This window comes from Macaca nemestrina, chromosome 20 (genome assembly GCF_043159975.1).
Source record: "Macaca nemestrina isolate mMacNem1 chromosome 20, mMacNem.hap1, whole genome shotgun sequence".
In the NCBI taxonomy this organism is placed as follows: Eukaryota; Metazoa; Chordata; class Mammalia; order Primates; family Cercopithecidae; genus Macaca; species Macaca nemestrina.
This window is the reverse complement of record NC_092144.1, coordinates 8770720-8788894: the sequence shown is the minus strand read 5'-3', so window position 1 is coordinate 8788894 and position 18175 is coordinate 8770720. Positions and strand designations below refer to the sequence as shown.

At 43.2% G+C, this 18175-nt stretch overlaps 1 protein-coding gene and 1 long non-coding RNA gene across 3 annotated transcripts in view; one reads left to right on the top strand and one right to left on the bottom strand.

Moving 5' to 3' along the window:
* Positions 1–18175, bottom strand: part of LOC112428595 (uncharacterized) — a 92907-nt gene that overhangs the window by 14496 nt on the left and 60236 nt on the right. The window contains exons 1-4 of one of the 2 annotated variants that reach the window (XR_011617831.1): positions 13478–13658; positions 10362–10523; positions 8942–9073; positions 6425–6484 (exon numbers count right to left, since the gene is read on the bottom strand). This is a non-coding gene — a long non-coding RNA (uncharacterized lncRNA). Of the gene's footprint in view, positions 1–6424; positions 6485–8941; positions 9074–10361; positions 10524–13477; positions 13659–18175 lie in introns of those variants that run through there. The other variant, XR_011617830.1, reaches the window with a different exon arrangement.
* LOC105486945 (olfactory receptor 7D4-like) lies at positions 11351–12987 on the top strand. The gene has a single exon (XM_011750121.2). It carries the CDS (start codon positions 12049–12051, stop codon positions 12985–12987), a length of 939 nt encoding a protein of 312 aa, XP_011748423.2. The 5' UTR covers positions 11351–12048.

The window sequence follows — 18175 nt, the reverse complement described above, 5'->3', positions numbered from 1 at the left end:
TATTTCCCCTTAATCACTTTTTATTTTGTTACACATACACTAACATGCATGAAGTATGCCAATCTTCAATGTACAGCTTAATGAAATTTCATGTATGTATATGTCCTGGTAAACACAGTACATTTCCAAGACTTTAGGAAGTTCCTTCATCCTCTTTCTCAGTGATTCATTACTCCACAAGGCAACCACAATTTTGACTCTTACTATAATTGACTTGGTGTGCTTGTTCTTGATTTTCATCTAAATGTTAAAATACAGTATGTACAGTTATGTGTTTTGGCTTCTTTTGCTCAACATAACGTGTAGTTTGACTTTTAAATGTTCTTTTGATAGATGTATGGGCTTATTTATCTTGGTAAGTGCTATATGCGCAGGAATGAATTTTCTGAATCATAGGGTAGACTTTAAGTTTAGTTTTGGTAGGTATTCCAGTTTCCAAAAAATATTGATTCCACCAATAATCCCCCAAACAATGCATGAAAGTTCTAGTTGTTTCACACACTTGTCCAGCACTTTCTGATTGTAGTCATCCAGCAGAGAGTATGCATTTACCTGATGTGTTATGAATTTGAGTACTTTTCGACGTGCTTGTTGGCTATTCGGATTTTTTTTTTTTTTTTTTGAGGGCACCTGTTGAAACATTTCACCCATTTATGGTGTCTTTTCTTTTTTTTCTTTTTCTTTCTTTTTTTTTTTTTTGACACAGACTCTTGCACCTAGGCTGGAGTGCAGTGGCGTGATCTTGCTCACTGCAATCTCTGCTTCCTGGGTTCAAGTGATTCTCCTGTCTCAGCCTCCCGAGTAGCTGGGATTACAGGCATGTGCCACCACACCTGGCTAAGTTTTGTATTTTTTTTACAGGGTTTCACCATGTTGGACAGGTTGGTCTTGGACTCCTGACCTCAGGTGATCCGCCCACCTCAGCCTCCCAAAGTGCTAGGATTATAGGCATGAGCCACCACACCCAGATTTATGGTTCCTTTTTTAAAAAAAAAAGTAAAGGGCTTCCTTCTGGTTACTTGTCCTTTATTGTATGTATGTACATCTATATCTAGGTACACAGGTATAGATACGTATAAACCATGTATCATATATTACATATATACGTAAAATATGTATATTACATATACATACATTACAGATAACGTTTCCCAATCTCTGTCTTGTCTTTTTATTCTTTAAAGGGAATTTGTTGGTTTAAATAATTTATTACTAAAAAGTCCTGGGGTATAATGAGCTTCAGGCATGGCTAAATTCAGGGGCTAAAAAAATGTTATATAGTTGAATTCTGTCTCCCTGTCCTGGCTGTGCATCCTCCTGCCTTAGCATTTCTTCCAAGCAGGTTGTCTCTTCATAGCAGGCCCCAGAAACTCTGGCTACTTTCTTCCCAGCTTAAAGTCTCAGGGAGAAAAGAGTGATTGTCTTTTTCAACAGTTCCAATATGATGATCAGAATTGAATCTAGTTGGCTCTGACTGGCCACTTGCCCATGTACTCTAGTCACTGGCCTGGGGAATGTAATACTCTCACTTGTTTAGGGTTCGTGCCCGTGCTTATCCAGAAACTGGGTTAGAGTCTGCACTGACTGAATCATAGGGTCCTAGCAATTTGGGGGCATATGCAGAGGGGAGGAGGCAGGAGTGGGCAGGTAGGATCTGAAAGCAGTGGTAATACTGTTAGCTGTTATGCTGGTCTTAGCAGCAAGTAGGAACTGTGAAGTCTGGGAAATCGGCCAGGGTTAGGTAGTTCCTAAAGAGCATTTTAGAAAGGTCAGGTATCATCTGTTAACTTGTGTTTAGATTGCTAAAGATTGCTGCTCAGCCGGGCACAGTGGCTGACTCCTATAATCCCAGCACTTTGGGAGGCCGAGGCGGGCGGATCACCTGAGGTCGGGAGTTTGAGACCAGCCTAGCCAACATGGTGAAACCCTGTCTCTACAAGAAACAGTAGCCAGGCGTGGTGGCCTGTGCCTGTAATCTCAGCTACTCAGGAGGCTGGGGCAGGAGAATCACTTGAACCCGGGAGGTGGAGGTTGCAGGTAGCCAAGATTGTGCCAGTGCACTCCAGCCTGGGCAACAGAGTGAGACTCTGTGTCAAAAAAAAAAAAAAAAAAGATTGCTGCTTAATCTTTAATGAGCATAAAGATCAACTTGAGATCTGACACCTGTTTAAGAATTATTTGCCTGGACCAAGATAATGAATCTATTCTCCTATGTTTCCTTCTAGATTCTTTATTGTTTTTTAATGTAGGTCTGTGATCTACTTTGAATAATTTTTTGTAGCGCGTGAGGTGGGATCAAGGTGTGTGTATATAGATTTATCAAAGAGACCATGGTTTCCTCTCTGCTTAGGCGATCTCTGCCCCTTGGTTCATTTGTCTTTTCTTGCATCAGTAGCATACGATCTTAATTTATGTTGCTTTGTAGTATTTTTGGAAATCTGGTAGTGAAAGCCTTCCAACTTTTTTATTCTTTAAGATTGTCTTGCCTTCTCTGTTCCCCAGGTTTTCCAAATTAATTTTGGAATCTCAGGATTAATTTTCACAAATGAATTTTTGGTACTATGCCTGTAATTGCATTGATTTTGTAAAATAACCTAAGGATAATTGACATCTTTACAATATCGAGTTTTCCAATTGATGAGTATGGTATAATTTTCCATTTACCTAGGTTGTCTTTAACTTTTCTCAAGAGTGTTTTATAGTTTTAATTGTAGAAATCTTGATTTGTTTAATTTATTTCTAGGTTTATGTTGCTTTGTATTTTTTTTATTTGTTTTTCAGTGCTTTTGGCTAGTACATAGAATTGCAATATCTTTTTGTATATTGACTTTATAGCTGGTGACATTTATAAATTCAATTATTTATTCCAATACTTTGTGGATTATTTTGGATTTTCTATATATATAATCCTGTGAATACCAATAAAAGAAAGTCTTACCTAATTTCTAAACTTGATTTTTTGCTAATTTTTCTTGCCTTATTTCTTTAGAGTAACGAATAGAAATGATGAAAATGAGTATCTTTGCCTTGTTTCTGAACTTAGGGAAATGTGTTTAATATTTCACCATTAAGTATGACACTACCTAGAAGTTTTTTTATAAATAACCTTTATCAAATTAAGGGAATTCTGTTTTGTTCTTGGATCGTCAAGATTGTTTTATAAAAATCATGAATGGACATTAGATTTTATCTAGTGCCTTCTCTGCATGTATCAGGGTCTTTTAAGAAATCCTTGTGAATCCTGAGAGGTCTGGAAAAGAAATTCTTAAATCTGTTAATAAGGTGAATTCCTTGATTTTCATATGGTAAAACAACAGCTATTACTGGAATAAACCACACTTGGATATGGTTTATTAGCCTTTTCATTTTTGCTAGATTCAATGTTACTTTAAAAAAAGTATTTCTGTGTCTATGTTAATGAGAAGGTTGTCCTGTGATTTCTTTTATCATAATATACTTGTATGTTTTGTATCAGGTTTATATTGTCTCATTAAAGTTGAAAACTATTCTGAAAGGCTGTATAGAATCACAGCTCACTGCAGCCTCGACCTCCTGGGCTCAAATGACCCTCTTACCTCAGCCTTCTGAACAGCTGTAACTACAGGCATGCGCCACCATACCCAGCTTTTTTTTTTTTTTTTTTTTTTGGTATTTTTTGTAGAGACAGGGCTTCGCCATGTTGCCCAGGCTAGTCTTGAGCTGCTAGGCTCAAGTGATCTGCCCACCTTGGCCTCTCAAAATACTAGGTTTACAGATATAAGCCACCATGCCTGGCTGTGACCTTTCTTTCAATAGGTCTTTTTTCTTTTCTTTTTTTTGAGACGGAATCTTGCTGCTCTGTCGCCCAGGCTGGAGTGCAGTGGCGCGATCTCAGCTCACTGCAAGCTCCACCCCAGGTTCATGTCATTCTCCTGCCTCAGCTTCTCAAGTAGCTGGGACTACAGGTGCCTGCCACCACGCCTGGCTAATTTTTTTTTTGTATTTTTAGCAGAGACAGGGTTTCACCTTGTTAGCCAGGATGATCTCGATCTCCTGACCTCGTGATCTGCCCGCCTCGGCCTCCCTAAGTGCTGGGATTACAGGCGTGAGCCACCGCGCCTGGCCGGTCCTTTTTTCTTTCTCCTTCAGAAGGTGGTTTCATCCCATGGTCCAAGTACCTTGACTTTCACTACCACATTCTAGAAAATTAATGCCCTCATTTCCTCACTCCTTGTATATTCATGCCCTTTGCTATGTGACTTGTTTTGGGCAATGGGACGTTAACCAGTAAAATATGACCAGAGGCTTTAAACATGCTTGTGTAGTTGGGTTTGCTAACTTTAGCACTTGTGGCACTACTACAGATGCAAGAGTAGCTCAGTGGCTCAGTGGAACCCAATGCAGATCAACTCCCAGATTTGTGAGCTAAATACATACATGATGTTTTGCCTCTGGGATTTTTGTGATCATTTGTTAGGCAGCACATTGGAGCAATAGCTAACTGATACACACATAGGCTAACAACCCCCAACTTCAAATCATGGCTCAGACTCCTCCTCTTAGCTCCAGAAATGTATTTGCATGGCTAATAATCATCTTAAAAATAACATGCCCCAAATAGAACTTTTCTTTAGCAAGCCACCCTTATCATACCTGTTCCACCCTTATAAATGACACCATACTCCCAACTCAAATTTATGACTAGTTCTGGATTGCTTCCTTTCCTTTATGGTGACTGACACTTCATAATGACTCAAACATTTGTGAAATGAATGAGTACAGTTATCTAAGTGTTCTGCTGCTAGAATATATAGGACACAGTATTCTGGTCAGACCTGTCTTCAAATTCACTATCTACACTAAGTCTTGTGAAATACGGTAAGACTTCTAAACCCAACACCACACTCTGTAAGAGGCCCAAAGTACCCAGAGAAGCTTCTCAATTAGTTGTGTTTCTGTTATCTTCCTCAATTATAAAATTATTGGCTAATATGTTAAAATATGAAAGGTGTTAAAAAATAAGGAATAAGAACCCGTCTATGTTTAGTCTTGGGCAGATAGATTATCAACATTGGCTGGAAATGAAAGCCACTCAATATCACCAGAAATGCATATAGGAAGTGATACTAGCATGGCTGGGGTGGAAGCAGGGACTAAATCCTTTCTGTGGGATCAGAAACACTTCTTCCATTATCCTAAGTTCTTATTTTATTTTTATTTTATTTTATTAATTTATTTTTTTTGAGATGGAGTCTCACTCTGTCTCCAGGCTGGAGTGCAGTGGCACGAGCTTGGCTCACTGCAACCTCCACCTCCCAGGTTCAAGGGATTCTCCTGTCTCAGCCTCCTGAGTAGCTGGGATTACAGGTGCACACCACCACACCCAGCTAATTTTTGTATTTTTAGTAGAGACGGGGTTTCACCATGTTGGCCAGGATGGTCTCAATCTCCTGACCTTGTGATCCACCTGTCTTGGCCTCCCAAAGAGTTATTATTACTATTATTATTATTATTATTATTACTATTATTGAGACGGAGTCTTGCTCTGTCCCCCAGGCTAGAGTGCAATGGCGTGATCTCAGCTCACTGCAACCTCTGCCTCCCGGGTTCAAGCAATTCTCCTGCTTCAGCCTCCTGAGTAGCTGGGATTACAGGTGCACACCAGTACGCCTGGCTAATTTTTGTATACTTTTTTTAGTAGAAACGTGGCTGGTAACACAAGGCCATATTCACACAAGTGTGTAAAATGGTCAGGAGGTAGAGAAAAGACATTTCTGGGACTCTTGACATGGGAGCCTCATGTACTCTGGTTCCAAGACCTGGTAATGGAGTCCTAACAGGGACTATAGTTAGATTGCGAGGATATGGAAATACAATTGTTGATGGGATTATGGTGAATATTTGAAAATCAGTGTTTATTATTATTTTGAGACAGGGTCTCTGTCACCCAGGCTAGAATGCAGTGGTGTGATCATAGCTCACTGCAGCCTGGAACTTCTGGGCTTAAGTGATCCTCCCAGGTGACTAGGACTACAGGCACACACCAGCATAACTGACTAATTTTTTACCCTTTTTTTTTTTTTTTTTAGAGATGGGGTCTTGCTATGTTGTCCAGGCTGGAAGACCTGGACTCAAGTGATCCTTCCACCTCAGCCTCCCAAAGTGCTGGGATCATAGGCATGATGTGAGCCACCATGGCTAAGGAATTTTCAAGTGTACAATACATTATTATTAACTAAGTCACCATAGAGTACAATGTCCAGAAATTTTCTTCCTGGAGTTTGAGACCAACCTGGGCAAAATAGTAAGACTCACATTGCTATTAAAAGTAAATCAACCAATCAATCAATCAATCAATAAAAGCAACATGGTTGAACCTTGAAAACATTATGCTAAGTGAGATAAACAAGATGCAAAATGACAAATATTGTGTGATTCCACTTACATGAGGAAACATGAACAGGGAATTCAGAAACACAGAAGGAGCAATGGAGGTTGCCAGGGCCTGGAAGCAGAGGAGAATGGGAGGTATTATTTCATGTGTATAGGGTTTCCATTCAGAAATGATGAAAAAGAATGCAAGATGGATAGTAGTAATGGTGCACACCATTGTGAATGTACATAGTGCCACTGAGTCTCCATTTTTTTTTTTTTTTTTTTTTTTGAGATGGAGTCTCACTCTGTTGCCCAGGCTGGAGTGCAGTGGTGTGATCTCAGTTCACTGCAACCTCTGCTTCCTGGGTTCAAGCGATTCTCCTGCCTCAGCCTCCCTAGTAGCTGGGATTACAGGTCCACGCCACCACACCTGGCTAACTTTTGTATACTTTTTGTAGTAGAAACGTGGTTTCACCATGTTGGCTAGGCTGGTCTTGAACTCCCAACCTCAGATGATCTGCTGACCTCAGCCTTCCAACGTGCTGGAATTACAGGCATGAGCCACCATGCCTGGCAATGTGCTGCTAAGTCTTACACTTAAAATGGTCAATTTTGTTATACATATTTTACCACAATAAAAATATTAATAAAGGCCAGGTGTGCTGGCTCATGCCTGTAATTCCAGCACTTTGTGGGGCTGAGATGGAAGAATTCTGTGAGGCCACAAATTCTAGACCAGTCTGGGCAACATAGCGATGCCCTGTCTCTACAAAAAAATGTAAAAATCAGCAGGGTGTGGGGGTGCAGCCTGTACTCCCAGCTACTTGGAAGGCTGAGGTGAGAGGATAACTTGAGCTGGTAAATTTGAGGCTGCAGTGAGCTGAGATCGCGACACTGCACTCTAGCCTGGACAAGAGTGAGACCTTGTCTCAAAAGGAAAAAAAAAATAATAAAAACTTTATTATTTATTTTAAATTAATAAAAAGTTTCATAAATAAAACTGTTGCATTTTTTTTTCTGAGACAGAGTCTCACTCTGTCCCCCAGGCAGAGAGCAGTGATGCGATCTCAGCTCATTGCAGCCTCCACCTCCAGATTCAAGCAATTCTCTTGCCTCAACTTCCTGAGTAGCTAGGAATACAGGCATGCGCTACCACACCTGGCTAATTTTTGTATTTTCAGTAGAGATGGGGTTTCACCATGTTGGCCAGGCTGGTCTCAAACTCCTGACCTCATGATTTGCCCGCCTTGGCCTCCCAAAGTGCTGGGATTACAGGCATGAGCCACCGTGCCTGGCCAACTGTTATAATTTTTTTAAAAAGTAGATTCTTAGGTCCTCCCTTGGAGATATTGATGAGGTAAGTCTGGGATAGAGTGGGAAGCTATATATTAACAAGATCCCCTAGGGTAGCATGGTAAAACCCTGTCTCTAAAAAAAAAAAAAAAAGTAAAAATTAGCTGGGCATGTTAGTGCACTCCTGTAGTCTCAGCTACTCAGGAGGCTGTTGCGGAAGGATTGCTTGACCCCAGGAAGTTGAAGCTGCAGTGAGCTGTGATCACGCCACTGCACTCCAGCATGGGTGACAGAGCAAGACCCTGTCTCAAAAACAAAAACAAAAAACTATAGTATTTTTTTTTAAGTAGATTCTTAGGTCTTCCTTTGGAGATCTTGGCAAGGTAAGTCTGGGATACGGTGGGAAGCTATCTGTTCACAAGATCCCCTCTTTATAATACTTTAATACATCTAAATTTGTGAAACACTGTCCCAGGATACTGGTTCCCAAAAAGATTGTCCTGGGGACCATCACATCTAGAATGTGTCCAAAATGCAAATTATGACTCAAGCTTAGACCTACTGAGACAGAAACTTGAAAGTGGGTTCTATCAATCTTGTGTTTAAACAAGTCCTTGAGGTCATTCTGGTGCAGTCTCCCTTTTGAGAACCACTACCTTTTTGTGACTCGTGGGACCCTTTGCTACCCAACTATCTGCCTGATTATGAAACCTCAAGTCAGAAAATGCTGGCCAGGTGTGGTGGCTCACGACTATAATTGAGCATTTTGGGAGGCTGAGGTAGGCAGAGCACTTGAGGGCAGGAGTTCAAGACCAGACTTCCAGCATGGTGAAACCCCATCTCTACTAAAAATACAAAAATTAGCCAGGCGTGGTGGCAGGCGCCTGTAATCCTAGCCACTTGGGAGGCTGAGGCAGGAGAATCGCTTGAACCCGGGAGGTAGACACTGCAATGAGCCGAGATTTCGCCACTGCACTTCAGGCTGGGAGACAGAGCGAGGTTCTCTCTCCAAAAAAAAAAAAAAAAAAATTGCTGACAGTTGTCACCAAAGGTGACTCAAAGTAGACTAGAGTAATTCTTCCCAAAGGAGAGGGTACAGGAGACGGGAATCACAGCTGGCCCCATTGATAGTCTCACAGGGATAAGGAATTGGCAGTTCAGAAACCTCTTGTGTAGTCCCTGCCCTTGAGGAACCAAACTGATCAGGGAATGAATAAGCCATTGACCAATTTGTCTAACAAGCTTCAGAGGGGATACACCCTCCCAGGGCCCAACATTCAACTTATTTACTTACAGTCACCCAGGCCTCCAGGCGCAAGGTCCAAGACACTCATGTGTTCTTCAGGAGAAATCATCCAGGCCCCGTACCACCTGCTGGGCTCTCTCTTCCTGCTCTTTTGGAGGGTAGAGCTTCTGTCTTCATCACCTACTTCCACGAGACAACAAGATTCAGGGGAGGTGGCTCCTGTGGTGGGTCCACATTGCCAAGCCAGCATAGCCCAGTAAGTGTTGAGGGAAACAGGGAAAAGAGATGATTGAGGGGAAAGGCATTGACTTGTAATCACAGGGCAGGAGAAACCCTGTGATGTCCATGGAGAAGAAGCTCTTGAGGCTGATTTCTTAGAAGGGAGAATGGCTAGACTATTTGCTTAAGTTGCCATTGCATAATGAGCTTTAACTTTGCCTGTATATTACTTAGGTGGATGACTGATGGAGATTATAGGAAGGGCTACTGTTTGTTGGCCTGGGGCACTCTTTGATATCATAGTGCTGCCCTGGATCACTCTGTGTGGTCTTACAGTGTGCAATCTGCATTGCACAAATGGATGCCCCAAGGTACTGATAGAGCTGTAGGTGCCTTGCAGTGAAGTCCTGGTCACTTCTAGTTCTTTTCACCTACTAGTTGACCCAAGAACTTCAGAGGCCCTCTGCCTAGATCAAGCCTCTCTGAATTCTTCTCTGTGACCCTCGCTTGCTTGGAAACATCTCCTGCTTCTCCAGAAAGACTTCTCCTTCCCCTGCTTTCTTTACCCTTATCCATGGTTCTAAGCAGACACCTTCAAGAGACAAGCGTCTGTGTTCCCTGGAATCGAAGGCCATGGTGTATAACAACTAGGGTAGGGTGGGTGAGTGAGGGAAAGTGAAGGGCTCAGGCAAGCCCAACATCCAGTCTCCTCTCGACATCATATCCTCTGGGGAACGCAAGGAAAGCATTGAAACCCGCAGGATTCTTTTCCATAATTCCCTTCATTTCACTTGAGTGTCAAGTCTTGTCCTTAAGCTGAGATTGTTAGCTCGACCTCATTCCTTTACCTCTCCTGGCCTTTGTTTTCCTTCTGTGAAAATATTCCTGAGTTGTCCCCCTCAACTCTAATGATATGAGGAATCCCCAACCCCCTGTTCCCTTGTCCTTAGTTTTGCCTGCCCTAAATCCATCTTTCCCTCCAAGCCCCAGAGAGAATTGCAATTCCTATCACATTACTCCTTTGATCGCAGTTCCTTCACAGCCCCATCCTTTATGGATTATACTCTGCAAAGTTCTTAGACATGTCATCCCTGCCCACCTCTCCAACATCATCCTCATCATTCTTATCTAACACTGCGCTTAAGCAGCAGCAAAGGGCTAAGAGAACTCTGTCCCGTGCTGCTTCTTGCTTCTAGGCTTATTCCCTTGCTTATATCTTTGCCAGAAATGTCCCTGTGCAACCCTTCACCTGGGTAACTCCTTGCCCGGGTATTCCTTCTTCCAGGAGTCCTTCCGTGAGTGCATTACTCCAGGCTGGGTTGAGGAATCCTCTCTGTACTCCACTCTGCACATCGTTTTATTTTAGCACTTAATTCACTGTGTTACAATGATCTGTTTCTGAATCCATCTTCTGGAAGGTGGAACCATAAGAAAAAAAAAGACCACATCATTAATCTTTGATCCCCAACAGCTAACACTTAGCCTCGCCCAAAGAAGACCCTCTTGCGGAATGACTTTTAGCACTTTTTCAGTGACTGACAACCTAGTTGTCAACCTAGTTCAATTATTCTATACTCCCCAGCATGGCTCAACAAAAATTGTACACCAGGCCAGGTGCCGTGGCTCATGCCTGTAATCCCAGCACTTTGGGAGGCCGAGGTAGGCAGATCACCTGAGGTTGGGAGTTCAAGACCAGCCTGGCCAACATGGTGAAACTAGCTAGTTTTTTACAAAACTAGCTGGGCGTGGTGGTACGCACCTGTAATCCCAGCTACTCAGGAGGCTGAGGCAAGAGAACCGCTTGAACCAGGGAGGCAGAGGTTACAGTAAGCCGAGATTGCGCCACTGCACTCCAGCCTGGGTGACAGGGTGAGACTCTGTCTCAAAAAAAAAAAAAAAAAAAACCAAACAAAAAAACCACAACAAAAGCAGTAAACCAACAACAACAACAAAGAAACCGTGCACCAACACTAGACAACAGAAACAGATTAGGCCATATTTATTATGCAGATGGAAAAAGAGAATTGTATAAATGTCAAATGACTGTATCTTTCTGGTCTCTAATTTTGAAACCCTGGTTCTAAGGTAGAAGGTTTTTAATGTGTGGCCAGCTTCTTTTTTTTTTTTTTTTTTTTTTTGAGACGGAGTCTCGCTGTGTCTCCCAGGCTGGAGTGCAGTGGCGTGATCTCGGCTCACTGCAAGCTCTGCCTCCTGGGTTCACGCCATTCTCAATGGCCAGCTTCTTAAGATGAATGTTGTTAGTGGTAATCTCATGACCTATTTGAGTCAGAATTTGGCTGCCACCATAACTCCAAGTGGGACTTGAGGCAAAAAGAAATTCTTTCTTTCCTTCCTTCCTTCCTTCCTCCCTCCCTCCCTCCTTCCCTCTTTCTTTCCTTGAAAAACCTAAATCCACTCATCTTGCAATATTTTGCCTAGCTATTATCTCTGCTTTCATATTTTCTCACTTCTCATAGTTGCAATATTCTGCCTATCTATTATCTCTGCTTTCACATTTTCTTACTGCTCAGACATAGTTATCTGACCTTCTTCAGTCTTAGTTGTGTCTTAGACAAGGAAGACGACCCTGACCTTTTCTTAGGTTCACTGGACCTTACGTGTGTTACAGCAGGTATGGACCGTTTTATCTCTAAGGTCTAAAGTTGCTCTTACCTTGGTAGATTTGATGATGCTAAAGCAGAGAAAAAGGGAATGGGTGGGTCTCCGAGAGGCCAATGAACAGGCGTTAGTCAACATCATGAAATGTTGCCTATAACAAATGACAGAATGTAGGATTCCTAAGTTTTGCAATTTTAAAGCTTTTGTACCCAATTATTCTCTTCAAGAAATAAAACAGCAGAGAGATTTTGGAGCCTGTTCAGCAACTATTTCATGTTTCTTCCCTTCCTTAACTGTCTAGCTGATGTGTCGGCAACATGGACTTGGGAAATCAAACAAGGGTTTCAGAATTTTTACTCCTGGGATTTTCCCAGGACCTAGAGGATCAACAGACACTCTTCGCACTGTTTCTGTCCATGTACCTGGTCACGGTGCTAGGGAACCTGCTCATCATCTTGGCCGTCAGCTCTGACTCCCACCTCCACACCCCCATGTACTTCTTCCTCTCCAACCTGTCCTTGGCTGACATCGGTTTCACCTCCACTACAGTCCCCAAGATGCTGGTGAACATCCAGGCGCAGAGCAATGCCATCAGCTATGCAGGCTGCATCTCCCAGATGTATTTTTTCATGGTTTTTGGAGGCATGGACACATTTCTCCTCACCATGATGGCCTATGACCGGTATGTGGCCATCTGTCACCCCCTGTACTACCCTGTCATTATGAACTCCCACCTCTGTGGCCTGCTGGTTCTTGTGTCCTGGTTCCTCAGCTTGTCATACTCCCTGATCCAGAGTCTGTTGATGCTGCAGTTGTCCTTTTGCACCAGTTGGGTCATTCAGCACTTTTACTGCGAGCTTGCTCAGGCCCTCACGCTTGCCTGCTCAGACACACACATCAATTACATCCTGCTCTACGTGGTGACCGGCCTTCTGGGTTTTGTGCCCTTCTCAGGAATCCTTTTCTCCTACACCCAAATTGTCTCCTCCATCCTGAGAATCTCATCCACAGATGGGAAACACAAAGCCTTTTCTACCTGCGGATCTCATCTGTCTGTGGTTTCTTTATTCTATGGGACAGGCCTTGGTGTGTATCTTAGTTCCAATGCATCGTCCTCTTCCTGGCGGGGCATGGTGGCCTCGGTCATGTACACTGTGGTCACCCCCATGCTGAACCCCTTCATCTATTGCTTGCAAAACAGGGACATCAAGAGGGCCCTAGAGAGACTGCTTGGGAGAAGGCTCTATGCTCGATGACGGGAACATTGGTCCTGGGTTGGTAACCTTTCTGAGTTGGCAAAGGTAGCAGCAGCAAGCTAAAGAAATTCTGGACCAGCCTGGGCAACATAGCAAGACCCTGTCTCTACAAAAAATATATAATAATTAGCCAGGCATAGTGGTGTGCACCTGTGGTCCCAGCTACTCAGGAGGCTGAGGTGGGAGGACCCCTTGAGCCCAGGAGGCTGAGGCTGCAGTGAGCAGAGATTGTGCTACTGCACTCCAGCCTGGGCAATAGAGCCAGACCCTGTCTCAAAAACAACAGCAACTAAAGAAATTCTGCCTACAGGCCAGGCGCAGTGTCTCACACCCGTAATCCCAGTGCTTTGGGAGGCTGAGGCAGGAAGATCACTTGAGACCAGAAGTTCAAGACCAGCCTGGGCAACAAAGATAGTAAAATGTCTCAAAAAGAAAAAAATTCTGCCTCTTAATCTCATGGAATTTGTTTCTCTGTCTTTAGTCAACATACCTTGTGAGTACTGTGAGTACTTTGTATGAGTTTTATACAAAGAGACGGGCTTCTGTTATCCTTCAGTTCTACCCTTTCATCTCCTCCTCTTATATTTTCCACGACTACACCTCAGCTTGGTGTTTGTAGATTTGTTTGTATTGATTCCTGAGGGTTAATACAACAAGTTCAAGTACTCAACTCAGACATTGTTGGATAAAAGTTATGAAATAGTTCATTTTACCATTAACCATTGCTAGCTCTTATCGAATTCATTCATTTGACAATCTTTTTTTAAACCTTTCTCAGTGATCCTTTGACAGTATTTATTGGACCTTATAGTGTGCCAGGCTGTTCTAGGTGCCTGGGATACAGAAGTGAAAACAAATTCTTGCCCCATAGAGTTAAATCTGCAATCTTAGAATGTTATCAGATCATGTTATATGTCCAAACTTAAAATAGACTGATGGATAAATAATTTATTTCCTTATTAGTGAGATTGAGGATTTCTCCATATGTTTGTTTAGTACATTTCTAAAATAAGTTTGATAGCCTCTAAAATAAATAGGGAGACCTTTTCTTTACAAAAAAAAAAAAAAAAAGCTGGGCACGGTGGCTCACCCCTGTAATCCCAGCACTTTGGGAGGCCGAGGCGGGCAGATCACGAGGTCAGGAGATCGAGACCATCCTGGCTAACACAGTGAAACCCCATCTCTACTAAAAATACAAAAAATTAGCCAGGTGTGGTGGCGGGCGCTTATAGTCCCAGCTACTTGGGAGGCTGAGGCAGGAGAGTGGTGTGAACCCGGGAGTTGGAGCTTGCCATGAGCTGAGATTGTGCCACTGCACTCCAGCCTGGGTGACAGAGTGAGATGCTGTCTCAAAAAAAAAAAAAAAAAAAAGCCAACTATTGTAATGTTCACCTGTAGTCGCAGCCACTTGTGAGGCTGAGGCAGGAGGATCACTTGAGCCCAAGAGTTTGACCCTGTAGTGAGCTGTGATCACACCACTGCACTCTACTCTAGCCTTGGAGACAGAGAGAGACCCTGTTTCAAAAAAAAAAAAAAAAAAAAAAAAGGCCAAGTGCGGTGGCTCACACCTGTAATCCCAGCAATTTGGGAGGCCAAGGCGGTGGCTCACCTGAGGTCAGGAGTTCGAGACCAGCCTGACCAATATGGTGAAATCCCCATCTCTACTAAAAATACAAAATTAGCTGGGTGTGGTGGCGCATGCCTGTAATCCTAGCTACTCGGGAGGCTGAGGCAGGAGAATCGCTTGAACCCAGGAGGCAGAGGTTGTGGTGAGCCAAGATGGTGCCATTGCACGACAGCCCGGGCAACAAGAACGAAACTCCGTCTCAAAAAAAAAAAAAAAAAAAAAAAGAAAAGAAAATGTATCACCAGAAACAGACAAACCATCTGCCCAGAATTTTAGGTCTGATCATGCTGTATTTTGTCTAGTTGCCTAATTTTGCGGGTGAATTCACAGAGGCCCAAAACAGGAGTTTAGACAGTAACAGCACCTGGCTGAATGAAGACACATCTTCAAATGTGGTGCCAGGAGCGAGCACTGGCTTATGATTCAGGAGAGTGAGAGCTGAATCACAGAGTTGCCAGAATCTTAATATGTAGTCTTAAGCAGCTTCAGATACTGCAACATCCATTAGGACTACTGGCTCTCTTCCTAAATGTTCTTTTTAATATCTCCTCCACCATAAAACAAGTATTTTGGTGTAAGGTGAGATAATGGAGGGATATCCCAACAAGAAATCGGATAATACGTCTTTGGATGATGCTGTTTGCCAAGGCACTGTGGGCAGGGAAGGTAAACATAAGTACATAAATAAATATTCATCTCAGTAAAGATGAATTGCTGCCTACCCTGGGGTGGAAGGTGTCTGATGTAATCAACTTGCCATCATGTGGTCCTCGAGGAATATTGACTATTTAGAGGCCATATTTTGACATCTAAAGATGAGCCCAGCACCTCTTCAATTTCTATGCTCTAAATCTGAAAAGAGGTTTGAGTAGAAAACTGGTAGAAGATAAGTTCAATTTGCTATTACACCATATGGTCCTTAAGAAAAGCATGTCATTTGGCTGGGCGTGGTGGCTCACGCCTGTAATCCCAGCATTTTGGGAGGCTGAGGTGGGCAGATCACGAGGTCGGGAGATCACGACCATCCTGGCTAACATGGTGAAACCCCGTCTCTACTAAAAAAAAATAGAAAAAATTAGCCGGGCTTGGTGGCCGGCGCCTGTAGTCCCAGCTACTCAGGAGGCTGAGGCAGGAGAATGGCGTGAACCTGGGAGGCAGAGCTTGCAGTGAGCCGAGATCATGCCACTGCACTCCAGCCTGGGCGACAGAGTGAGACTCTGTCTCAAAAAAAAAAAAAAAAGTCGTGTCATTTTACAATAGAAAAACACTTAAACTATAAATATGTATTATGAGGCAAGGCACAAAAATGAAGTTTTTAAATAAAACCCAAATGTGATGTTTAATGTACATGTTTTTTGTTTGTTTTTGAGATGGAGTCTTACTCTGTCGCCTGGCTGGAGTGCAGTGGCGTGATCTTGGCTCACTGCAACTTCTGCCTCCTGGGTTTAAGCTATTCCCCTGCCTCAGCCTCCTGAGTAACTGGGACTGCAGGCGCCCACCACCACTCCCAGCTAATTTTTATATTTTTAGTAGAGACGGGGTTTCACCATATTGGCCAGGATGGTCTTAATCTTTTCACGTCATGATCCGCCCGCCTCAGCCTCCCAAAGTGCTGGGATTACAGGCGTAAGCCACGACGCCTGGCCTAATGTACATATTTAAAGATTAAATGTGCAGTGGTCATTAAAAGAACAAGAAAACTAGCAGAAGAATCTGATTTTCAATGGTGGCAGCTGACATCTGACTTCTACTGACTTGATCATGGTGTTTTTGGATACATAGGTCAAACAATACACTTGGTATCTGCTCACCTACAATCTGTTGCCATCACCACAAACCCCTGTGGGTCATGGACCCTGTTTACCATTTCAGACTTGGTGCCTGATAGCCTACCTTGTCTCTCACTTTTAAAGTTGCCATTCCAGCTTGGAACTCAAGATGCTAGTAAAAAGCAATGCAAAGCCTCTGTTTTAGGCTAGGCGTGGTGGCTCAAGCCTATAATCCCAGCACTTTGGGAGGCTGAAGCAGGCAGATCACTTGAAGTCAGGAGTTCAAGACTAGCCTGGTCAATATGGTGAAACCCCATCTCTACTAAAAATACAAAAGTCAGCTGGGTGTGGTGGCATGCACCTGTAGTTCCAGCTACGCGGGAAGCTGAGGCAAGAGAATCGCCGGAACCTGGGAGGCGGGGGTTGCAGTGAGTACCTTGGTGTAAGGCAAGATTATACAGGGATGTCCCAACAAGAAATCGGGTAATATGTGTCTTTGGATGATGCTGCAAATCATCATCCAATGCAGTGAGATTGCGCCACTGCACCCCAGCCTGGACGACAGAGAGACACTTCGTCTCAAAACAACAACAACAGCGATGACAATGACAACAATAACACCACCTCTGTTTTACTATGAGAGTTAACGGTGCTATGTTTAAATATCCAAGAGTTGGAACAACAGTTTTGAACATTCTGATTTTCAATGGACTAAGATGGCTTTAATGTTTTCCTCAGCTTTACAAAACAAGCTAGGTTTCTTCCTGACTACAGAGCCCTGACTTTTTTTTAAAAGAGCATTTACTTTAGAAAACTTGCGATTACAAATTATTTATCTGCTCCCTTGAAAGGGAGAGAAATCATTTTTAAGTCTCATAGCTTTTTTTTTTTTTTTTTAATGAGATTGTCTCTCTCTGTCACCTAGACTGGAGTACAGTGGCGTGATCATAGTTCATTGCAGCCTCGAACTCCTGGGCTCAAGTGATCCTCTTGCCTCAGACTCCCAAGCAGCTGGGATTACAGGCATATAGGCCACCATGCCTGGCTATTTTTTTTTTTCTGTCAGACGTGGGATCTTGCTATGTTGCCCAGGCTGGTCGAATTCCTTGGCTCAAATGATCATCCCACTTTGGCCTCCCAAAGTGCTGGGATTACAGGTGTGAGCCATCACGCCCTGCCACATCCCACTTTTATAACCCAGGAATGTCTCAAGAACCTGGGTGCCATCCCTTTGAAATGTGAATTATTAATAAAAACAACATTCCTATCTTTCAGCTTCTTTGGGAGGGTAGGAGCCTTCTGTAAGTGACAATTAGTGAACACAGATGGCCAAATCACACTGGACAACCTCCTCCCTAACGGCTTCCTGGACTTTTCCATTAGCTCACTCCAGCATTTGAAAATCCTCTCATTTTTGTTTCAGTGGAGTTGAGTTCAATCTCTTTTCCCTACGCCGAGCTGGAGTGTACTGGCGCAATCTCGGCTCACTGCAACATCTGCTTCCCAGGTTCGAGTGATTCTCCTGCCTCAGCCTCCTGAGTAGCTGGGACTACAGGCATCTGCCACCACACCCAGCTAATTTTTGTATTTTTAGTAAAGATGGGGTTTCACCATGTTGGCCAGAATGGTCTCAATCTCTTGATCTCATGATCCACCTGTCTCGGCCTCCCAAAGTGCTGGGATTACACGTGTGAGCCACTGCGCCCAGCCCAAGTTATCTATGTTCTCTTTTGTTCCCTGTGCATTTTGTGTCTTATACAAATAATTGTACCTTATCTAATATAATGAAAGT

What these genes read in the sequence shown, in the direction of transcription:
- LOC105486945 (XM_011750121.2), top strand. Translation starts at nt 12,049, where the DNA reads ATGGACTTGGGAAATCAAACAAGGGTTTCAGAATTTTTACTCCTGGGA.